The 25524-nt window shown below is 36.1% G+C and overlaps 1 protein-coding gene across 1 annotated transcript in view; it reads left to right on the top strand.

The window, feature by feature from the left end:
- The window catches only part of LOC150077922 (G protein-coupled receptor kinase 2-like), a 173918-nt gene extending 149313 nt beyond the window's left edge, over positions 1–24605 (top strand). Inside the window, exons 14-16 of the mRNA XM_090385488.1 lie at positions 12714–12851; positions 15914–16051; positions 24285–24605. Coding sequence (XP_090241614.1) covers positions 12714–12851; positions 15914–16051 — 276 coding nt within the window. The 3' untranslated portion in view covers positions 24285–24605. The remainder of the gene's footprint in view (positions 1–12713; positions 12852–15913; positions 16052–24284) is intronic.
- Positions 24606–25524: the final 919 nt, after the last annotated feature.

Below are 25524 nucleotides of genomic sequence, written 5' to 3'. Positions count from 1 at the left end.
TGAGATATTTCCAGCTTGATTTTCAGAAAAACGAGGAGAAATGGTAACCCCAAGGCTTTGAAGAGTTTTTCGACCTTTAACAGCTCCTTTCTCTTTTGCATCTCGTTCTCTTCTTTTTTGTGCTCCGGATTTATGATGGTAATTCATAATGAAGGGTTGACCAAGACCAAACACAACCTAAGGTTTAAAATACATTATGAAAATTATTTTAATAATAATTATAATATCGCATATTTATAAGTTTACCTCTGACAAAAATATGAAAATCAGATAGAAAAAGAAAATATACTTTCAACAACTTCATTCACAACACGAGTGATGAGGACATGCATTCGCCGACATAAAATAAAACCAAATTGCACTGCCTTAATTGTTAGTTGAGTGACTGACTCGACTAACACACATGAATTTAATGTAATAGGTGGCTTGTGCAATATGTGCATGCATGCAGCACGCAGCATGATATGTCTGCACAACGTGTTCGCTGTCCGCATGCAAGCTACCAACAGAAACGCCACAAAGGGGCCAAAAATACTGATAACAGCTAAAATACATAAACAAAGTGTGCAGTCAAATCAGGTTTGAGGCCTGGACCTATAAACACTGTAATCACAATTACTGATAAAGCGATTATTATGCAACAAAATCACAAATAATAAAATTGGATAGTGATTTGCAAAAAAAAAAAATCCAGACCCATGCCTGGATTCTTTGTCCCCCATCCTCATCGGACCTGGGCAGAACTAGACAAACGTTTGGAGTGAGTGGATAGGTGAAATGAGAAGGGTTTTTTTTTGGCTGATGCTATATACGCTTGCTTCCTTGCATCATGTGCTAATAAAGCTAATAAACTAATGCTAATAAAGCCTTTTTCTCTACTGAATACAGAATACTACTTTGAGCCAATGTAAAACATGGCTTCCTATTTTCCAGAATCTTAAATATATAAAAATCTTGAGTTCCTCTTAATTCTCTTTTGTGAATTAGAGACCTCATTTCAATTGTTAATCTTATGTGCAATTAGAAAGTAACTAATGATCAGACAAGATCTGGAATAAAATTTAAATTTATTTTCCACCTAGAAACGTTAATCGAAAAGCCTCTCTAATGCTTAAGCAAATCAGACTTGTCTCGCAGATATATTTCTTCCCTTAATACGTCCATCAGGTTAATTTATATCCATAATCTTGATCTTTTTATGTTAAGAATAAAGAAATTGGTAAATTTAAACGTTTATTGATTTGATCTGGTAACTATTGGTCATGATAAGTGGTTCTAAAGTTAAGCTTGCTATTCTTGAACCTGTGTATTTAATTATTAGAATTTTTCACTATCTGTACAATTACAGCTAATTTTTATTTTATTTATTTATTTATTTTTTTTTTTACCTTCTTTTCCTTGTCTCTCTATGTTTAGATATCAGCTTATAGCATTATTCAATGTAAGTTTCCACTGTTTATTCTTTATTTATAATGTTGTAAAATAAGCCTGTGTTTATTAAAAATTGTTCATGATCTAAGTCCCTCTAGCCTTGGCACAGGACAGATTTGCAACAGAAAAATGGGTAATTTTTCTTCTTGGGAACCAATAAACAGATGTGAATTAATTTAATTACAGATATTTAGTTAATATTTCAATGGAAACATTTTAGCTACTCACTATTTTTTTGTAGCAATTCTTACAGTTGTAGGTTATCATTTCTTCAATACATTACCTTAGTTTAACAAATAGATATTTATTTAAAGTATACCCAGTATAAAATAAAATAAAATATTTCAATAGCTTTCGGAACTCGTGTCCCTTTATCAACTGACAAATTTGAATACATTACAAGCAAAGTGTGGCACGTTACTCATTCGTCATTGTTGTAGCACGGACGTGTGCTGCCTTGCGCCAGTGATCATCCATCAATAAAACGGTTGTCTCCAGGATTGGATGTATACGCATGCCTTTCTGGCGATTTAATGCCTTAGGGTTGTTCATTATGTTTAGTGACTCTAGCCATAGGCGGTGGCGAAAGTGTCGCGCGTGGTCCACTATCTCAAAGTCGCGCTTGGGGTCAAGATCGTGGTTGGTAGCCCAAAAATGTTCTGCAAGCGCGGACTGGTCAGTTTCGGCAAGCCGGATTGCTCTGTCGTGTTCCGTGAGGCGATCCTGGAGACGTCTCGATGTCTCACCTACGTAGCAACTGTTACAGGCCCTACAGGTGATACGGTACACTACATTGCTGCGTAAGACAGGTGTGACAGGGGTCTTCACACTGGAGACAAGTGAACGTAGGTTCCTACCTGGTAATTGCACACATTTGATGTTGTAACTTCTCAGGATCTTCGAGATACGTCCTGACACTCCTGGATAGTACGGAATGTAGGCGGATGATATGCCGACTTGCTTCGGAGGTCTTGGGTTGGAAGTAAGTTCTTGTGCCTGTAACAAGCATCTGTTTAGTACATGGGATGGATAACCGCATCTGGTTAGGTCCGCCTTCACACGGGAGATCTCGTTACGTCTAATTGTGTCGGTGCTGGAATGGCTCCAGGCCCTGGAGAACAGGGTGCGGGCTGTGCTATTGAGATGGCTTGGAGCGTGGCCGGACCCGTAGTTGGTGAATTGACCGCACCACATGGGTTTGCGGTATACTGAGGTCTCTAGATGTGGGCCTACGCGATGCACTAGCACGTCCAGAAACGGGAGCGAACCGTCCACCTCTGATTCTACGGTAAACTTGATGAAATTGGATAGAGAGTTGAGGTATTCTAGTAGTACCGTTTCAGAACCACGTGGTATTATGGTAAAAATATCGTCGACATATCTACACCACGTTGTAATAGGTGTAGGTGGGTTCTGGTGTATCTGCTTCTCCAGATCTTCCATGGCGATGTTAGCTACTACGGAACTGACAGGGGCACCCATAGCAGTGCCATGTACTTGTTTGTAGAGTGAGTCTTCAAAGGTGAAGATGCTGCTAGAGAGGCATAGGTTGAGGGCGGTACAGATGTCATCAGTGGATAGTGACGTCCTGGATTGGAGGCTTAAGTCGCTCTCAAGGAGCCTTCTGGCGCAGTGCACGGCCTGTTGGACGGGAATCGAGGTGAATAAAGAAACCACGTCAAATGATGCCATGACAGAGTTATCAGGGATTGAAATGTCCTTAATGGTGTTAATGAATTCACTGCTGTTTTTAACGGTGTGAGATGTATTACCTATAAGAGGCGAGAGGAGGCTCGCGATGTGTTTGGACAGTTCATACGTTGGGCACTGCAGCAAGACACTATAGGTCTGAGAGGAATACCCGGTTTATGGATCTTTGGTAATCCGTAGAATTGCGGTAGTTGGCAGCCAGTAGCACGCAGAAGATGGTGAGTCGCGGTCGGGATCTTCTTATCTTTAAGCCATGCGTGGACAAGTTTATTAACATTTGCTTCCAGACGTTTCAAGACTTTAACGGGAGGATCAGGTAGAGGTTCATATACGTTAGGATCGAGTAATAGGGCCAAGGCTTTCTCTCGGTAGGCTGATCGGTCCAGCACAACAGTCCGGCGCCCTTTATCCGCAGGAAGTACAACGATGGAGTTGTCTTTTCTTATAGATGACAGGGCGGCACGTTGGCGGTGGTTGAGGTTTGAGCACGTTTTTCGAGTGTTGCGGAGGACTGCGGCAGTCTTGAATCGGATCTCGTTGGCAGTTTCTTCGGGAAGGTTGGTAATACTGGCTTCTATACCCATAGCGAGCTGTGTGATGGGAGGTTTCGATGGTATAACGGCGAATTTCATACCGTTTGATAAAACACTCAGCTGCTCGTTGGACAGTTGTTTGTTACTTAGATTCAAGACGAAAGAAGTCGTGTCGTCTGAACGAGTGTTTGTCTTTAAGGAGTTAGTTTCTATGCTCAAGTTTATGAACTTGCGCTGTTGGCGTAAACGGTAGGTATCCGAGGTCTGACTAGCCCGATGGAAGATGGTATGTATAAGGTTTGTAAATACAATAGGCGAGACCTTACCTTGTAGATGTTGTAACAGTCTGGACTTGTTGTAGTCAGCATTCCTGATTTCACGGTGGAGATGGGATATCCATAAATTTAACGTGCGTAGGCTGAAGTTAAAGCAGGCACGATCCATATGAGAGTTGTGGAACGGGGCTTTGTATCGGAACCCTTTAGGTATAATTCGATTGCTTTTGCATCTGTGTGCGAAGCGTAAATGTTGCCTGTAGCGAGCTATTGAGAGGAAGCACTTTTGCAACTGTGCACAATCGTTGTAGGTATTATGGCCATAAAGTGATCGAATAGTGACAAATGGGCCTGGAGTACTGGGGTCCATAGTTTAACAAATAGATATTTATTTAAAGTATACCCAGTATAAAATAAAATAAAATAAAATATTTCAGTAGCTTTCGGAACTCGTGTCCCTTTATCAACTGACAAATTTGAATACATTACAAGCAAAGTGTGGCACGTTACTCATTCGTCATTGTTGTAGCACGGACGTGTGCCGCCTTGCTCCAGTGATCATCCATCAATAAAACGGTTGTCTCCAGGATTGGATGTATACGCATGCCTTTCTGGCGATTTAATGCATTAGGGTTGTTCATTATGTTCATCGAAACCTCCCATCACACAGCTCGCTATGGGTATAGAAGCCAGTATTACCAACCTTCCCGAAGAAGCTGCCAACGAGATCCGATTCAAGACTGCCGCAGTCCTCCGCAACACTCGAAAAACGTGCTCAAACCTCAACCACCGCCAACGTGCCGCCCTGTCATCTATAAGAAAAGACAACTCCATCGTTGTACTTCCTGCGGATAAAGGGCGCCGGACTGTTGTGCTGGACCGATCAGCCTACCGAGAGAAAGCCTTGGCCCTATTACTCGATCCTAACGTATATGAACCTCTACCTGATCCTCCCGTTAAAGTCTTGAAACGTCTGGAAGCAAATGTTAATAAACTTGTCCACGCATGGCTTAAAGATAAGAAGATCCCGACCGCGACTCACCATCTTCTGCGTGCTACTGACTGCCAACTACCGCAATTCTACGGATTACCAAAGATCCATAAACCGGGTATTCCTCTCAGACCTATAGTGTCTTGCTGCAGTGCCCCAACGTATGAACTGTCCAAACACATCGCGAGCCTCCTCTCGCCTCTTATAGGTAATACATCTCACACCGTTAAAAACAGCAGTGAATTCATTAACACCATTAAGGACATTTCAATCCCTGATAACTCTGTCATGGCATCATTTGACGTGGTTTCTTTATTCACCTCGATTCCCGTCCAACAGGCCGTGCACTGCGCCAGAAGGCTCCTTGAGAGCGACTTAAGCCTCCAATCCAGGACGTCACTATCCACTGATGACATCTGTACCGCCCTCAACCTATGCCTCTCTAGCAGCATCTTCACCTTTGAAGACTCACTCTACAAACAAGTACATGGCACTGCTATGGGTGCCCCTGTCAGTTCCGTAGTAGCTAACATCGCCATGGAAGATCTGGAGAAGCAGGTACACCAGAACCCACCTACACCTATTACAACGTGGTGTAGATATGTCGACGATATTTTTACCATAATACCACGTGGTTCTGAAACGGTACTACTAGAATACCTCAACTCTCTATCCAATTTCATCAAGTTTACCGTAGAATCAGAGGTGGACGGTTCGCTCCCGTTTCTGGACGTGCTAGTGCATCGCGTAGGCCCACATCTAGAGACCTCAGTATACCGCAAACCCATGTGGTGCGGTCAATTCACCAACTACGGGTCCGGCCACGCTCCAAGCCATCTCAATAGCACAGCCCGCACCCTGTTCTCCAGGGCCTGGAGCCATTCCAGCACCGACACAATTAGACGTAACGAGATCTCCCGTGTGAAGGCGGACCTAACCAGATGCGGTTATCCATCCCATGTACTAAACAGATGCTTGTTACAGGCACAAGAACTTACTTCCAACCCAAGACCTCCGAAGCAAGTCGGCATATCATCCGCCTACATTCCGTACTATCCAGGAGTGTCAGGACGTATCTCGAAGATCCTGAGAAGTTACAACATCAAATGTGTGCAATTACCAGGTAGGAACCTACGTTCACTTGTCTCCAGTGTGAAGACCCCTGTCACACCTGTCTTACGCAGCAATGTAGTGTACCGTATCACCTGTAGGGCCTGTAACAGTTGCTACGTAGGTGAGACATCGAGACGTCTCCAGGATCGCCTCACGGAACACGACAGAGCAATCCGGCTTGCTGAAACTGACCAGTCCGCGCTTGCAGAACATTTTTGGGCTACCAACCACGATCTTGACCCCAAGCGCGACTTTGAGATAGTGGACCACGCGCGACACTTTCGCCACCGCCTATGGCTAGAGTCACTAAACATAATGAACAACCCTAAGGCATTAAATCGCCAGAAAGGCATGCGTATACATCCAATCCTGGAGACAACCGTTTTATTGATGGATGATCACTGGCGCAAGGCAGCACACGTCCGTGCTACAACAATGACGAATGAGTAACGTGCCACACTTTGCTTGTAATGTATTCAAATTTGTCAGTTGATAAAGGGACACGAGTTCCGAAAGCTACTGAAATATTTTATTTTATTTTATTTTATACTGGGTATACTTTAAATAAATATCTATTTGTTAAACTATGGACCCCAGTACTCCAGGCCCATTTGTCACATTACCTTAGTGTTACCTCCAATAACTGAAAGATGATTTCCAAGTAGTGGTCTTTGCTAGCTCAAACAGTGCCTTCCTATCAATTTCATTGCATTTTTGTAACTCAAAGCATAAATTGCCCCCACTTATCTGCATGAATGTTATGCAAGTTTTTTGCTGATGATAAAGAACTGAATATATCATTATTGAAATAATTTGAAAATGGTATGTATTTGTGTGTACAATTTTTGGATTATTTCAAAGTAATTAAGCCTAAGACATAAAGGTCTTTGTCATTGGAAGGACCAAAACAGAATGTATTGTGTAATATATTGAAAGGGTGCAAGAATAAAAAATTATATAAAATATTTCATTGACTATCTTTACTACTTTGTTTTGTAGGATGAACACAGCCCAGTATTAGGGTCTGCATAACTTTTGTTATGTATTTAATTGGAAATATATATTTTTTTACATAAATCACTTTAATACATACTGAAACCTAGTATATTATTTACTGATTGACAATTTGCTAATAGAGACCACCTAGCATCTGAAATAAAACCAGTAGATCTCAAAATAGCCACAATAGTGCATTGAGTGATGTTTGTTTTTATTAAAATGATATTAGAAATTTAGATTGACTCATGGATAACAGTTTCATCTCTAATGTTAACATAAATCCTTGCTCTGAAGGTTGAAAGTCAGTTCAGTTTTATCATTAGAGGGACCCAAAGCATTTCCAAAGCCTGTTTTAATGTATAGTTTTCCAACCCTTACTACCATTATGATTGAAATTGGATACAAGGTGCATGCAAACACTTATGCTGATGTTTTGATGTGTTGTCATGAATGTGTTTAGACTCAAACAGTATATAACCAGATTCTGATAGAAATGAACTCAGATCATTTGATATTCCAAGTGCAAGACAGGAAAAAAAAAAAAAAAAAACTTAATTTAATCAGTACTCTGTAGTGGGACACATACTTCTTGCTACCATTTCCCAACAAATTCCACTTCAGAAATAGGTCCTACAATTTATCTCTGGCCCTGTGCCCACTTAATGTGGAAAGTAATCGAACCCTTGGTGACCATTTCCCATTACCACTTATACTCAAAGGACTCATATCTGGTGAGTATGGGCTTGGCACACCCAGGGTCCTGAGCTGGATGTCATCATTCTTCTCTTTCTTGGTGATTCCCTTCTATTTCTCTCTCTCTCTCTCTCTCTCTCTCTCTCTCTCTCTCTCTCTCTCTCTCTCAGAGTAACTTAGATTTTTTTTTTTTTTTTTTTGGCTGGTAGTGCAGCAAAAGCCTCAGGTTTCCTTGCACCATATGGCTAATTATAATAATAATAATAACATAATAATACTGGTCCAAATAGATTCCAAACTAGAAATTAAAGTTAAATACAAAGAATACTGCTGCTAGCAGTAGGATTAGTAGTGCAAAAGCATTACTATATCCACAAATCATTTAAAATCACACCCTTCATATTATTGTTAATTAATACTACATATTACTGCTCTTAATATGTCACAGAGTTACTTCTATTTAAAACATAAATGTTTAACTTTAACCTTTAACTCCTAGAACTTGGCTGTTTTTGCTCTACACACAGTACCTAATAGTAGCATAGTATGACACTTATTATGGTTTTAAATGAGAAATCAGTAGCTTCGAAACTTAATGTCTTGAATTAAATGTTTAGTGGATTTGCTTTTTCTGCTGATACCATACAATTTAGAAAAACATATTTGCAACTTAGGTATAACGGTATTGGATAACAGTATTTGTATCCAAACTTTCTCACCCAAGTCTTAAAAATTATATACATAATTCTTAATAGTGGTCAGATACAATAAATGAAGATGTTCTAACCACACTATCACCTTGTTAATGTTCTGTGAGAGTAAAGATCTCCCTGTGATTGAAATTGAATGCAGAAGCATACAAATTTTATTTGATTTATGATCCTTTTTATAGATTAGGCAACAAAAATAATTTTTTGCTTATATATGAAAAAAGGCAGGGTTTCTTTATCTGACATTTATCTCTCAAATTGTAAGACTACCACCATGTGTTGTCTTGCTGTTACTGTGTATATATGCAAGGCTTCCCAAAAAAAAAGTATTATACTTAATGTGTAAAGTTAAATTAAAGTTAAATATTACTGCACTGAGGTGTCTAGTGAGAGACTAGACACCTCAGTGCAGTAATATTTAACTTGCAACGTGAGACATTCCAAATGGTATTAAATAGTAAATTTACTTTAGTGAGCTTATAAAAGCTTTTTGTGTGCTGAGTAAATTATCATTGTATTATCAAGTGCTTAGCCTGCCGCCAACAAGGTGCCAATGAACACTAAAACAGTCACCTTGGGGAGTGGAACAACATTACAAATAAATAAAATTGTACTTTTCATTTTAGGGAAGTCCCCTTATTTGTAATCTGTAGCAAAGAAATAAGTTATGGCAATAGCCTCACACTGTTGAGAAAGGAGACAGCTGTCTCCAAAAGCTTCGGATTTCCAGTATTTTAACTTATTTTAACGATTTTAGCATTGTTAGTTAACCGACTTTATTTCTTTTAGTACTTATTGTGATAGTCCAGTTTACTGTATCATCTTACTTTATTTTATTTTATTAAATATTTAATTACTTGGCTGGTGTTTGAGTATTAACTTTCTTGAATAGCCTCACAATTTGAGAAATCAGTATTGCACTTAAAAAAGAATTACATTTTCTCACTCAAGGAAACTTCTTTTCTACTTTTCAAATAAAAAAAAAATTATTCAGAATTTATTATTGAATCTGTAATAGGCAGACAAAGAGCTTTCATTAGTTTATAGTAATTTACATTCATCTTATACAAATCGAAAATGGACTATAACTGAAAAAACTACTCTGAATGGTGCATCCATTTTCAACTGATGAAACTTGAAATATAGCTTGGATCTGACTTTTATAATTAAGTTAATAATAGGCTCAGTTGATGCCCCAATAGTTATTTCAAGTTAAATTTTGAAGAACTAATCATCTGTATAATTATTTTAATTGAGTATCGAGAACATTTAATGAACTGGATATTGATCTCTTCTTGAAAGGTTCAAGCTTTTAGAAAGAAATTGAGAATGCCCTTATCGAATCTTGATTTTGTGTAGTAAATTTTGTTATACAACCCTTTCTAAATTATAAACCATGTTTTGATTTATAAATGATATGTAATCTTGATTTCATTTTATTGTTAAATACAATAGTGGATAGTTATGTTTTGTTATATCTTTATTTATTATACAGTACAACCTTGATATAACACAGGTGTCAAGTGAAAGCTTTAATACCCACGTTATAAGCAAAGCGTGTTACAGCTTACAAAATTTTTTTTTTTTTTTTTTCACTTTTTTTTTAAACATAATTACACTTTACTTAGTAAATAAATATTTTATTTACTATTTTTTTATGAATATACAGACTAAAAGACAAAGTATTAAAGGTTATATCATTCCCTTACATTCTACTAATACACAATACTGTTATGGACTTACATTTTACATATCCATTCTGAAATAGTCATGTAATTTAGTTTTCCGGAACTGAATTTCTTTCGGTATATAATTCTTAATGGTGGTCAGGTGCAATAAATGAACATGTTCACTATCACTCTGACAATCTAACTATGCCATCACATTTCCAGCACTTTGTTCATTTCTGGTGCTTTTTTCTTACACAAGTCATCCACATTATCTTCTGAGACACTCCCTATGTCACTGGCCTGTTTGTCAATTGCCTACTCTCTATTCACAAAGGCTGCAATTTCTTCCTCACTCAGGTAATGTGCATCTGGAGCTTCTGCATCCACCTCAATTCAAGAAGCCAGGTCACTTACACAAAAATTGCAACTGAGTACTTAACAAGCCATCTTTTCTTGTTCTGAAAATGCTGCTGATTCAAGGTTATTATTAGTGAATGCATCTTTTTCAATAATTATTTTTTAGCAGCTTTCAACTGCTGTTGAACTTACTTTCTCCCACGCTAATCCAATAATGTATACAACATCTTTCAATGTTGATGTTTTCAGAAATTCTAAAATTTTGAATTTCTGAGTTCACAACACCAGCAAGTAAATTTACCATGATAGTAGTAGGCTTTAAACTTTCTTTAAAAGTTTGAATAATGCCCTGATCCTTGGGCTGAATTAGCGCAGTTGTGTCCTTTGGCAGAAATGTGACTGATCTTGCCATCTTTCGATTTCAGAACATCAGCCAAAGGATGAGCTGGGCAGTGATCCAACAGTAAAAGAGCCTTTCTTTAAGGTTTTTGGAAAGCAAGTGGCATCTCACCAATGGTACAAACTCACTTTCAAACATTGAAGCTATTTTTGTAAATCACAGGTGGAGATTTCATGTTGATGTGCTTAAAACACTGGGGACTTCAACTTTTACCAATGCACAATGGCTTTAGCTTGTGATTTCCAGTCTTGTTCGTGCACAGTAGCATAATAATTCTCTCTTTGTTAGTTTTCATGCCCACTTTATTGGGTGCCTTTTTAATATCCAGTGACTTGTTGGAGAGAAGTTTATAGTACAGTGCTGTTTTGTCACAGTTGTATAACCATTCATCTGTGAATTCATCATCTTGAATCACATTATGCAGAAATTCAGGAAACACTTCTGCTGCTGCTGTAATGTCACTAAATGCAGATTCAGCTACAAGACTAACCTGGGATATCCCACGACAAGCCTTCCATCTCCAAAGCTGCCCTTCAGAAGCTTTAAATGTGTCATCATCTCCACCAAATAGCTTCTATAATTTAAATGCCTGTGCTTTCAAAATTACCCCATTTATCGGTACTCTTTCAATGCTTCTGTAGAAACCACTTATGTAAACATTGGTCCACATCACTGTTTTCACAAAGTATAGTTTTCTTTCTTTGGAGGCCTACTTCATCTTCTACAGAGTCTGTGAATGAGCACAATTTTTCTTCCCCTTTCATCCAACCATGGAATTCCTTCTGGAATTCCACATTTGCAAAATATACTGCATTTTCTTCAGCACTGTTAACTCTTTAACTTTCCTTCAACTGTATAATTTTTTCTGTAATGGTCACCTACTGATTTTCTGATTTTGCTGGTATTTATTTCTGATGCCTTAGAATTTATTTTGAGAAAACTAAAATCAATATCAACCTGTCCAGTCTATCATAGTGCCAAAGAGAAATTGCATGATTTCTCCATAAATCACTTGTCAATTCATGTATATTTTTGTCTAGTTTGTCCCTTAGCAGTTTTTGCTTTCCTAAGTGTAAATTCTAGTCAAAGAAAGGATGTCACATGCTGTTGTTTACAAAAATTTACTTTGTAACTAATGTACTGCACTTGATGAACAGTAGCCATATTCAACTCCAGAGGTAGCTGTTTGTAATCAGTGTTCTACTGATATGCTCTTTTATTACATCTCTAGCTGAGGGAAGAAACTGGATGTCCACAGTAATTAGGCTCTGATGAGTTCTGTCAAAAAGTACTCATTGAATACTGAACAAAACTGAATATACAGCCAATTTTTAGCTAATTTTCAATCTTGGAAATACAGTAGTAGGATTTACAGTAGATACAAGTATATACAGTATTCACTTTTTTTCCAGTTTCCAATATAAAATTGCTAGTTCTTTGAACACTACTTTTTTTCGTACTTTGTTTTGGAGACATGATTATACCTGCTGTATATCCGAAACCACAGTACAAAAAGGTGTGTTACGTTGTAGTTGCATTGTATTTTGATTGGAAAAGAGGTTGTTTTTATATCTGCAATTGTAAGGCATGTTTTTGAAGAAATTTATTAAAAAAAGAAAAGAAAACAGGTCTCTCGTTTTGATTTTACATATAATCAACATCTTATTTAGCTGCTACTCCTGTTATTAGAGAAAATAAATTTTACTAATGATGTGTCATTCTGATTATCATGTGTTTAAAATTAGCTATTAATTTGAATTACCAGTATGCATTTCAGTATAAAAAGCTCTACTCAAGTGTTTCTGTTTCTTGTGTTCTTATTATTTATTAGCCCCATGCTGTATATGCCAAGGATGTCCTTGATATTGAACAGTTCTCTACTGTGAAAGGAGTAAACATTGATTCTAGTGATAATACCTTCTATAGTAAATTTAATACAGGAAGTGTATCAATACCATGGCAAAATGAGGTGAGTGAAAATTGCTGCCCCCCTCCTTACCCAGTTTTTGATTCTGATATATGCCCCAGTATATGGTTGATATTTATTAAATATTACCAGCCATTTCATTTGCTTTGTAATAAACAAAATTTACAAATGATGTTTCATAATCAGAAAATGAATAATTTTCTTATTCATTTTGATATAGGATATTATTTGATAGTTGAAATATATGTTGGTTTATTTATACTATATTTTTGTATTTGTATAATCCACTTGTTTTAGTCACTGATCTTTTCAGAACCACAATTTTAATTGTGTTATTTGCATTGCAAAATGTAGAGAAGTGGAAATCAAACTGTGGTTACAAAGAGAAGTGGGTCCAGGTCAGCAAGGTCAGCAATTACTGACCCACTGCCAGCACTACCACTTAGAACTTCTAGTTGTACATTCGCACATTCCTTTGTCATTTATCGACAACTGTATTATATACAGGGTGCAAGCCAAAGTTTCCTGACTGGCCACATGGTGCACTAACCACCTTTTAGTATAGCAATGCACCATTAGATACCACTGAACTAATTCATTGTGAGTTAGCATGATGAGTTTCATGTCAGTAGAATGTTATGCTTTTGTGCAGTTGCTGTTTAAGTGTATTTCTGTTGAGTGTGTCTTGTGATTCTTGTAGCTGAGTAAGATGGAGGAACAGCGAATTTGCATCAAATTTTGTCATAAACTTGGGAAAACAGCTTCAGAGACTTAGAAATACTTAAACAAGCATTTGATAATGATTCTATGGGTAAAGCAGAAACTTTTCAATGATATTCACAATTTCAAGGCAGCCAGACATCAATTGATTTTGAGAGCTCAGATCATCCATCTTCAAGTTGGACTGACGAAAATGCTGAAAAAGTGAATCAAGTCATCCGTGAGGACATAGTGTAAGATTAAAAATATTTGTGACATTCTAGGCCTGTCATACAGTACATGCTGACACATTTGAACAGAAAATTTAAACATGGCAGATTTCTGTAAAATTTATGCCCCGTTTGCTGAATGACAAACAAAAACAGAACTGGATTTCTATGTACAGGGACCTCAGGTACATGCTGGAAAGGACTGAAACTTCCTTTATAAGGTCATAAGAGCAAGTTGAAAGCTGGATTTATGGTTATGACTCAGAAACAAAATAACAGGCCTACCAGTGGAAAAAGTTGATGAACTCCATGTTCAAAAAAGACAAGGTAGGTCAGATCGAGGGTATGTTCGTTGTTTTCTTCGACAATAAGGGGAATTGTTTATCAGTTCTTCTCCAGTTTATCAGAAGCCGACCGGGCTAGCCGGGTGGGTAAAGTGCCTGCCTGGCAACCCAAAGGTCGCGGGTTCGAATCCCGCCTCGGGCTTGGATCAAAGTACTGCAAAAACCTTGGGAGGTGTATTATGGCCACAGAAGCCAATGTGCCAACAACTATCAAAAAAAAAAAAAAAAAAAAAAAAAAAAGTTTATCAGAAAATACCCAGACAAATAGCATACTTGGGATTAGCTTCTACATCACAATGTGCCATACATAGCTTTGTCGGTTCAGCAGTTCTTAGCCAAGAACAAACAAAATGATGATATCTTCCCTATTCTTCTGACCTAGCACCCCATAGGAAGCAAACTTATATATCATCATAAAAAATAAAAAAAACTTCCCATTTCACCCATCCATTCGCTCTAAAAGTTTTGTCCAGTTCTTTTGACTTATTCCTTTTCATCAAAAGAAAAATTCTTTTAAATTCAGTTAAAAAGACAGTTTTTTTTAACTGAATTGTAGAATTTCAAGTTGAAGCACAGAAAGTATTGGACAGCATCATGAAACATGAATTCCAGATATGCTTCAAATAGTGGGAGAAAGCTGGGATTAAGAAGCATAGAAAGCAAACTTATATAGCATCATAAAAAAAAAAAAACTTCCCATTTCACCCATCCATTCGCTCCAAAAGTTTGTCCAGTTCTTTTGAATTTATTTAAGCTATCAACTTCCACAACAACAGATGGAAATTTGTACCATCAACCACCTGCTGGCTAAAGGCAAATTTTCCTGCATCCATTCTACAACTGCCTTTCCTCAGTTTGAATTTATTCCCCCTCAGGTGTGCAATCTGAATGAGAGGATGAATATCATCAACATTGAGCTTGCTCAAACTTTTTCAAGGCCTTATACACTTCATGCAGCTGCCTAGTCTCCAGATGCTGCAATTTGCAGAATTTAAGCTTTCCTTGGTAAGAGCAACCGTTTGTTCCCCTTACCAATCTTGTTGCCCTTCTCTGTATTTGCTCCAGCAGCTCTATATCCTTCCTGAAATGAGGCCTCCAGACCTGTATGCAGTACTTATACAGGTATGGAAGCCTCAGAGGGACCAATGTATAAATTTTGGAGAGCACTACTTTGAAGGAAACAAAGTCAACATATAAGTAAAGTAAGTCTAAATTAATTTTATTGTTCCAATCCAGAAACTTTTAGCTTGCACCATGTATAGGATCTCTAATATGTATTATTCATTTTATTATTATTTTGTTTTCCCTTCTCTCTCTCTCTCTCTCTCTTTCTCTCTCTCTCTCTCTCTCTCTCTCTCTCTCTCTCTCTCTCTCTCTCTCTCTCTCTCTCTCTCTCTCTCACACACACACACACAGATCCAGTGTAAGTTGTTTAAAATTTTGGTACTAATAAACATATCCTCCTTTCCATCCACTGAACAAGCCTCAAAGTGGGATTGAAATATGCCATCCCTTAATGTGCCTGCATTTTGCTGTTTTCAAATGGAGATATAGTTTTTCCTTTCACCTACAGCATGCCAGCCAAGAATGCATATACCTTTCTTTACCACACACACACACACACACACACACACCTCAGAGGTTTTATAGCAGCCAGTGAATGTTAAAATATATAAAATTAGTGAGGAAGTCTGGAATATTTCTAAATAAACCTTAAAATTAAAAATAATAATAATAAAATTGAAGTCCATATTGGGGCAAGCTATTTTTAAAACTTGATTTTTAATTTTTATTTTGAGTTTAATTAATTTATGTATTTATTTGTTTTTAGATGATAGAAACAGGCAGTTTTAGGGAATTAAATGTATTTGGACCAAATAATACTCCTTCTCCAGACTTGCTACTCGACCAGCCTCCAGAACCAGAAAGTAAAGGGTGTTTCCCCTTTTGCAAGAAAAATAAGAAATAGGTAGTCTGCTGAACCATAACACCAATTTCTAATTTTACATTAGAAGTAGCTTTGGTAGTTAACAATGAATCAATTTTTTATTTAAAGGTTTATAATAATTAATTTTTTGCTGGATTGAAGCTTTAATGTCTAAGTGATAATTTAACAATTTATTAGTTTTAAGTTGCATATCTTTATAGAGTTTTTAGAGTTTTAGAATACTGTCCACTCCTTGACAAATTTCTTCACAAGGTTTTATGCTCAGTTGGTTGACTCATGGCATGGTTATAAGGTTTCATCTAAGATTGCTTAAATTCCTCTTTACAAAAAAAAAAATTGTTGTATGATTGCACTTTTGGAAACTGCAGATATTAAGAATTAGGGCTACTACTGCAGTTAAATACAGTTAACTTTGAGAGGGGCAAGGTGTGGGAGCAGCAGCATTCTGTTGAAAAGTATAACAAGATAATTTTGTTTTAAATGTTCTTGCAGGGAAAATCATGGTATGCAACCCATCTCTCTCTCTCTCTCTCTCTCTCTCTCTCTCTCTCTCTCTCACCATGCTGGCATAATGCTGTCAAGGAACACTGGTTGGTATCAATAGTTGCGCACATCTGCAGCCCTGATGCCTTGAAGAAGGGTGGCAAGAGGATAAATCTGGCCATGAAGCCATACTACAGTGACTTAAGTTTGTATAGTGAACTTCACTGAAATGGTGCAGTTGTGTATGACTTGTAAGAATGCATTTTGCTAGATCCATCCTGAGGAAATTATCAGCCCTTTGATAATTAATCCCCAATGACCAAAGCAGAGACATTGGTGGTGGTACAAATCACCTGTGCTGTCAAGGTGGATAGATTTGACACCATACAACACAGGCACTAACATCATTCCTTACATCTACTGCAGCATTCATCTGTTATGGTTATGGGGACTGTAGTAACTGTAATTACCTGCAGCCTGCCCAGCCTTCATCTGGCACAAATGTAGTCAGATCTCTTAACAAGATCATGGAAACCTTGGCTTGAACATGGTCCAAAATTAATCTTATACAGTAATTAGAGCTTAGCAATCTGATCTGATTACTTTCCTGTTGATGTCAGTAAAGTGTAGTATTTTCGGGCCAGATGCACCAGGGGTTTCCCCCATCTCCACTATTGATGTCAGTAAACTGAGAGTAAATAGTTTTTTGTTTTCCACCCAGAAGGAAAGATATACACTAACCTGTTTTCAAAATTTCACATTTCCTAGACCAGCCATTACTGAGAATTTTCAACTCTGGAGTGCTCAAATTTCTTTGTAATTATTCATTATTTTCTAAGTTGGTTGTAATTAGCATGCGGGATTATTTCAAGCTCATTTATTAGAATTGGCAATTTTTAATTTTGTTTTTTTACAGTGTTTCCAGTAAGTAAGAATAACAGAACAATGCATAAAAAAAAGAGATAGGCAGTTTGAGTAATTTATTTAACTAAGGAAACAAGTTTTACAAAAAACAAAGCAAATCATTTTACTTTAATAATAACAAGAAATAATTTTATCATCCAACTTGGTTTTTAAACAAATAAATGCTAATGGTCAGTAGTTTTCTTTATGTAGCAACATTTGTAAGTGCTGATGTATGCTTCTCATCTTTTCAGAGAGTGCATGACATCACATTATGACAAGAAGCCAAACCATGCATATCAGAAGTGACTTCCTGATGCATGCTGTACAGTAAGTGGATAGAGGTTTAAGCTAATGGATAATTAAAAATTTTTTTCTGAGTGCTCCATTTAAAGTACATTATGCTTTAAGCATGTATTTTAAAGTTTTTAAAGTTGGATGGAGGTGGAAGGGACTGAAAGTTGCAGATGAATTGTGGATAAACTGAAGCTGTCAGTCATTTTAAGCCAGTCATCAAGCATACTAATGAAAATAATAACTGTCAGTGCTGGAAAGTATAAAGTGTGAAGAAAATTATTGTGATTGATAACAAGAATTGAATTGACATATTCTTATTTATTTTCTTATAAAATCATAGATAAACTGAAAACCTTTATCTTTGGTGAAGAGATCCAGTGGTTCTCAAGATAAAAAATTTCATGAAAGTAAAAAAAAATATATATATATATATAGTGCTATTTGGAGTGTCACAGATAAGTGGAATCTGTGGTAACGTCTGATTGGTACATTATTGGTGGAGTACTGTTACCCATATGTAGTACTACCTTGCATTTATCAATGTTAAACCTTACTTGTCACTTCTCAGCCCATCTACCTAAATTTTCTAGGCCTTGCCACACCATCACCCTAATTTCTGTCATTAACCATCCTGAAAAACCTTTGTATCATCTGCAAACTTAGACATTATTTGTTTTTTTTGTTGTTTTGGTTGGTTTTTAGGAGCATTAGCAACTAAGGCCATATTGCTCCGGGATATGCGGTGGTCATTCCCTGACCTTTCTGCATCCTCCATATTTGGTGGTGACGGGCTCGAACCCCGGTCTAATCAAGAAGCGTGTGCTACGCACTGCTGCTCCTTCCCACCTGGCTACGGAGGCGCCCTTAGACATTAAGCTTGATATTGATATTGTTAATAAATATTGAAAATAGTAAGGAGCCCAGCACTGAACTGTAAGGGACTCCACTAATAAAATTAGTCCAGGTTCTGCCATACAACTGCCCCTTTATTTGTGCTAAGCATGACTTTGGATAAACTGCTATATTTCAAGCTTTCTCAGTTTCCTCCCCAACCCAAGGCTATGAAATTTTGTTCATCTTTCATAATAGTGCATGGTAGGTTTTTATGCTGTAATTTACAGACCTAACTGTAAATGTACCCACAAAAAAATTAAAGAAAATTATATACTACTGCTTCCCCTTAAATCAAGAGACAAAATGGGATACTTAGAATCACTTTGGTAACTGTCACTGTAGCGCTGTAAGATGAATTTTTGCCTACCCTACCTCAGCATTTAGAACATAATTTTTCAGTAGGAACTTGTGCACTATGTGGTCACATGCAACAATAAAATAATTGTTCACTGAACAATATCTTCTCCTCTTCTTAGACTCTCAAGTCAGAATTATCCTTCTAGTTTAGTTTGGTATGGTATGGTAATCAAGATTTAAAACTGTTGACATAACAAATTGCACAAACATTCTTCAATATATCTAGGAGTAATGACCTCAGTACATGGATGTGAGGTACATTGATTTGAAGTGCTACATTCAAATGCCAGCATAAAATTTAAAAGAAATGAGAAAATTGCTTTATTCGAGCCAGAAGAGAGGAACGTGACAGACTTTCCACACAAATAAGAATAATGTGTCTATATCATCAGCTTCTTTGGCTTGTTTAGGATTGCTTTCTGTTGGTTTGTGATTCAGAAGTGCTTTTTCTTGAGGAGTTCATTAATTTGTGCTCTTTCAAAACTTCTTTTTGATCATGAACTGGATTTGGATATGGCTAAGTGATTGCTTACTATATTTTTCATTTTGATAACTCTGAAAAGTGCTCATATGGCATTTCCCACCACTTCTAACCTCTTCTTTAAATAGACTTGTCAGAGGTTGTGACTATTCTACCACTTTGAAAGTATGTGTGTACCAATATGTTACATGTGCTTTGGCTTATTACTTTTTTCTAGATAGTACTAAATGACCACCAGATCTTCATCCAATTTCACAGGAAAGTATGTAGCCCTCTTTTCTTCTGCTCTTCTTTTAATACTACTTTTGCTACTCCAGTTTTTAGGTCTACTATAAATAGGGGCATTAACAACACTAAATGCAAGACAGTTTTTTTTTTAAAGGAATCTCACAGGTTGTTCAGAAGAAGATGCTCAATATTGTAGGGTCACCTTCTAATGCTAGCTTTGCGAGCAAGCTGCTTTAGATGTGATGGTTTTTAGGCACGTTAGCATTTATGTGTAATGTGCATATTGTCTTCATGTCTGGCTGTCCATTCATATGTAACAACTCAACTCCTAATGGATGGAATTTCATAAAAAATATTTGACTTGTTTAGAAAAATTTTTCAAGCCATCCCAAATTTTATTAAAACCAGTCTAATAGAAAAACGATTATTATTTCTTTGTCTATCCATCTGCATATAATAACCTGATTCCCTTTGGATGGATTTTCATGAAATGTTATATTTGGCTCTTTTGGAATGATTTGTCCAGCATTCACAAATTTCATTTAAATTGAAATTTGCAATAGAAATCCAACAGTTATTATTTTTTTAACATATCACCTAAATTATCCATATACCATAGCTTTCTGTTTGTTGCCATGTACTGGTTGAAGGAATAAATGGCTGCACAGAAACAAAATGTTCTTAGTTCGTGTATAAGTCTTTTATGCCATCTGCTTTTCTTTTTTTTTTTTTTGTTATAAATCATGAATTTTTACTATTTGCTGAAATGTAATGCACTGCATACATCAACTCAACTTGTTTATTATGAAAGGTTACCACAGTGGGATACCTTTTATACTGCCATTGTAGCAATCGAAAATGGCCTATTTTTCAGAGCCATCACTACCTCTTTCCCTATCCATGCAGCTTCATTAACATTACTTGTTTTAGTTCCTTCACAATCATATTTTTTTTTGCCCCTTCCCTATCGGGAAATATTTTTGAATAGCACAGCTGCATAATCAGCATAACTCAGAGGAAGATTATGTTCTATAACAAAAGATGCAAATAACCATTTAGCACATATGACATCACTGTGAAATATGAAATCTACTTTTGCATTTCGTTCCATGCACTGCATCTGTTCTTATGCTTATTTGTTTGTAAGTGTTTGAATACATCGTTTTGTGTCATTTGAAATTGAAAAATCATATATAAATACAGTAGAGAAAGCAAACTTGTCACCTTTTCCAGATTGTATAATGCATGAAAAATCTTGTCTATATGTCTTTGAAGTATCTGTTGTATTTCTTTGGCATATTACTGAAGGACATTTTCATTGTTAATTAACTTCATGCCACATAAGTAATGTCTGGAACAATATGTGCAAGCCCAAAGCAATTATTTTGAAGATTTTAATTTAACTTAAAATATTTCATTATATTTATTTTATCAAAACAGTCTCATTATTTAAAGCCACACCTTGTATGATGATATGGTCACACATTACAGAGAACAGCATTGTTATCCCAAATTCCAATTTTGGAATGTAGATTAGCACAACTGACCAACAATTCATTAATAAAAATAAGCAGAAATCTCAGAAACCAAGCAACACAGCAGCATCCTTTTTTCTGTGTGGCATTTGCACTAAAAGAATGTCATATGCTGCCATGTTATTAAATTAATGGTGCTATTCTAAAACATTTTTGCACTCCCTGTTAAAATTTAGGGTAATTCTTGTAGATTTGATGTTGCTGAATTCAAATATAGAATAGAATCTTTAATTGCAGTAATGATAGACATACAATTAGTCCCGTCACGGCATGGTGGTGCCAGGGGTTAACAAAACATATATGGCAACCATATTGATGTAACACCCATCTATTTTAAAAGAAAAGGGATTAAAGTCAAAAACTAAGTTTCTAATTAAAAAGATTTCACATATTTTAAGAAAATATACAGTACTAAATATTGACCAATGGGTCTATTAACCTTATTCTATTTACAAAAATGTTTATCTGATAACAAATACTTATTTTATCATTTTTTTCCTTTTATAATCATCCATGGTGCCTCCCATATGAGATTCCAACAGTTGTCTGCCAGTATATTTGGATTCCATTTTTCCTGGTATCTTTTTCCAATTGAGAAATAAGTAAGAACTTGGTGAGACCACTCCCAAGTTTTCAGGAAAAAGTCTAAAATGGGAATGTAGGAAATGAAGCTTTAATGACATGTTGCATCCCAACTCTCTGTACGCTAAAATTAGGTCGATATTTAAAATATAATTTAAGTCACGCACAATTTCACTGTAATTTTGTGATTTCTCATTGCCTAAAAAGTTCCGGCAGATGTTTTCAAATGCCTTCCAGGCTCTTACTTGTGTAGCATTTAATTTTTTAGTAAATTCCTCATCTTGGAATAGCAGTTTGATTTGAGGAACCATAAAAATTTCCCCTTTTATCTTGGCCTCACTGATTCAAGGAAACTTTTGCCTCAAACAGGAAAATTCTTCTCCTTTTTTGTCCCAAATATTTTTATCAAACCTAGCTTGATGTGCAACAGAGGTAAATAGATTTTTGACTTATCCACCAAAGGATGATGTGCTACATTTTTCTGGCCTGGTGCAGTTTCTGAATGGTCTGGCCATTTTTTTACCCTGTAGTGGCAATCTTTTGCTTGGCTGTTCCACTCTCATAAAAAGCAACAGCATTTAGTGTATCCACCTTGCAACCCAGTCAGCAAAGCTACCACTTTTAAGTAGGCACAGATATTTCACTTGTATTCTTCATAGCATATTTTTTGCAAAAGAACCTGTAGGTTCTTGTAAATTTCCTTCATGTGAACTACATGGGCCAATGGTATAGATCGATACTTATTTCCATTATGGAGTAAAACAGCTTTCAAACTGACCTCGGATGAATCAATGAAAAGCTTCCATCTAGAGAACTTCTCTAGATGTAACTCTTTCATTAATTCCAGGACATTGTTATAATAAACCAGAGCATCATCTGTGGAGTAATAGGTCATAATATTAGGTTGCCTCTTCCTATAAAAAGACACCCTTTCAAGAAAATTCCAGGACATTGTTATAATAAACCAGAGCATCATCTGTGGAGTAATAGGTCATAATATTAGGTTGCCTCTTCCTATAAAAAGACACCCTTTCAAGAAGATTCCACTGCTGAAATTGAGTGAGAAGATTCCACTGCTGTTTCTGGTAATTGAGCCTTGGTTTTGGAGAGGTCCAAATTGTTCAATTCTGCCTGCGTGATTATATGTGGCTTTGCAGTATCAAGGGTTAAAAAGTCTGAATCTGAACTTGTTCTGGGTTCTGTATCTTCTGGAGACTCTTTCTGATCCTAAATCAGTCAAGTCCATACGTTTCTGGTAGCACTGGCATTGTATCAGTGCGAGGAACCAGCCTTAGAGCAGAAGGTATGTTGGGATACACTACTTTATGCTTGGATTTCCCAGAAATATTGGTCATGCCAAAGTAACAATTGTTTATGTGGGCTCAAGATTCTCACATATCACTGGAACAGCCAAAGGCACTGATTTATGGCTACTTCTAAGCCAGCCTGTTTATATCCTGGAACGTGAGCTACAGGAAATCTTTGGGCCCATACTTTATCTTGATCTCCAGCCTTACATTCAAAATAGAGTTCATAGGCTTTTCTCACAAGTTGTGACAGTGGTTTCTGTTGTAATTTTAATACCATTTCTCCACAAATGTAGCAAAAGCTATCAGGCTTATTTCAGCAAGAACGTGACATATTTCATGTATGGTTGAGGTATGCATACATGAGAACACAATTAAGAAATTGTATATTTTTATTTAAAAACAGCTCACAATTTAAACTTATGCAAACAACACTTGTTTACAAACACTAATTCACTAAAATACTTGTTCACCACTAGCTATCTGGAACACATACACTTATTAAAATATGAGAATGCTTGCTTAGTGTGGAACCCACTCGTATATATACCGGTAGAGAAGTTTCTAGAAGGCTCACATTTCTAGAGAACTGCGGTGAAAGTTCTAGAACCTTCCAGAAACATCCTGACCTTTCTTCTGCATGTGCAATATTCTAGAATGTTCCCAAACATTCTCAACTGTCGTTGAAAACTCCTGAATGTTCTAGAAAATAAAATAAAATAATTAGATAAAAATAGATGGAAAAATTTATTAAACCAACTTACAGGTCTTGGATTTCGGTCATTAACCTACGATATTTGAAACTGAGGGTGATGAGAACTTTTTAATTTTGACAAGAATCTGTCAGTTATTTTAGGGAGGAAATTGATGCTGACCATTGTTATTTCATACTGTTCTTAAGACTGAATATAAGTGGATAATATGCTATAAAACAACTACTGCTTCTTCATATATATCATTAGGAAATACCCATTAATAAATTTTGATCAGACTTGATTGGGAAGGGTCATTAATATTTTTTTTATAGGAGTGACAGCACATTCAACAATAAATACTCCTGAATGTTTTTTGCTCCTTTGTTTATTTTCAGTTTTTTATGGGAAAACTATAATTTTAATTGTACTATTTAATATTAACTGTCAATGCATATTTTATGATTTTAACTTTTTTTTTTTTTTTTTTTTAAGGAAGGAAGACTGACTGCACATTGACATTGCTGCAAAAGCAGCAACTACATCCTTCATCCCAAAAATGTGTACCTCACATTTAGGACATTCATCCTCAAATTGAAGTGTTCACCATTGAAATTATTTTAACTTCATAAGGAAATGAAATTGCATTTATGCAATGCCAATCAAAGGATGCAAGATCTCACACTATGGTCACACTTTCGTAATTGTTTTAAGTGGTTGTAGAACTGCAAAGATTTTCTCAGGAGATATCACTGTAGTGAGTCGTCTGCATCTGTGTTATGTATGTTATATATGTATGTATGTACACATATTACAGTTGCCAAATATTAAGTCTTTCATAAATGTATATACTTTGTATATGGAAACACTCATATTAGTGTATGTGCATTTTTTGTCATCTGTCATCATTGTCATCCTAAATATAAAAACTGTGAATTCATTAATTCTATTCATCATTTTATTTTATATATATATATATTGAAACTGTTTACTACCACTGAAAATCATGCAGTCATTGAAATTGCGGCAAAGGACTTGACTTGTATATATATAAAGAAGCATATTGCAGGATATTAACTTTTTAGTTTATATTTTTTCGAAAATTGCTCATGGTTAACTGCCTTTTATTTTTGTTACTCTAAGTTGCTCAACATACTCAAAGTCTTTAGACTACGTATATTATTTATATTTATAATTTCTTTGATTTACTGTTAATATTTTGGAAAAAATCTATAATATCAGTTATTTCATTCTTCAGTCCACGACTAGTATGAAATTCATTAAATATTTCACTTTCTCTTAATAAATCTTAAACAGAATCTATTTTTTTAGATCATGAGAAAACATTTTAAATTGTTTAATTGATTTTTAAAAGTTCCTTTCTCTCCATAATGTTCGGGTACTAAATAGATTACAAGAGGTTTTTATATTTATTTCATCATCATAACTTGTAAAGTTTAGTAAATTAATTAACTGTGGAAAGTATTGATTTATTCCATTTTACTATCACAAATATTAAAATTAAAAGAGGGGGCAGGTTAAAATAAGACCATATCAATTAGTTATTACTGTATAACTAATCAAGAGATGAGGATATTTTCCTGCCTTCTGAACATAGTTAAATAAAAATGAGTAATTTTTATTTAATGAGGTTCAGACTTTGAGGAAGTTGACTATTGGCTTAGTGGAGCAGTATTCTACTTAGTCTCTCTCTCATCATTAGCTGTTACCAAAT

The sequence above is a fragment of the Mastigoproctus giganteus genome, chromosome 11 (genome assembly GCF_048544385.1).
Source record: "Mastigoproctus giganteus isolate SK-2022 chromosome 11, ASM4854438v1, whole genome shotgun sequence".
NCBI classification, from domain to species: Eukaryota; Metazoa; Arthropoda; class Arachnida; order Uropygi; family Thelyphonidae; genus Mastigoproctus; species Mastigoproctus giganteus.
Note: the sequence above shows the minus strand (reverse complement) of the source record. Positions and strands in the feature narration are given on the sequence as shown.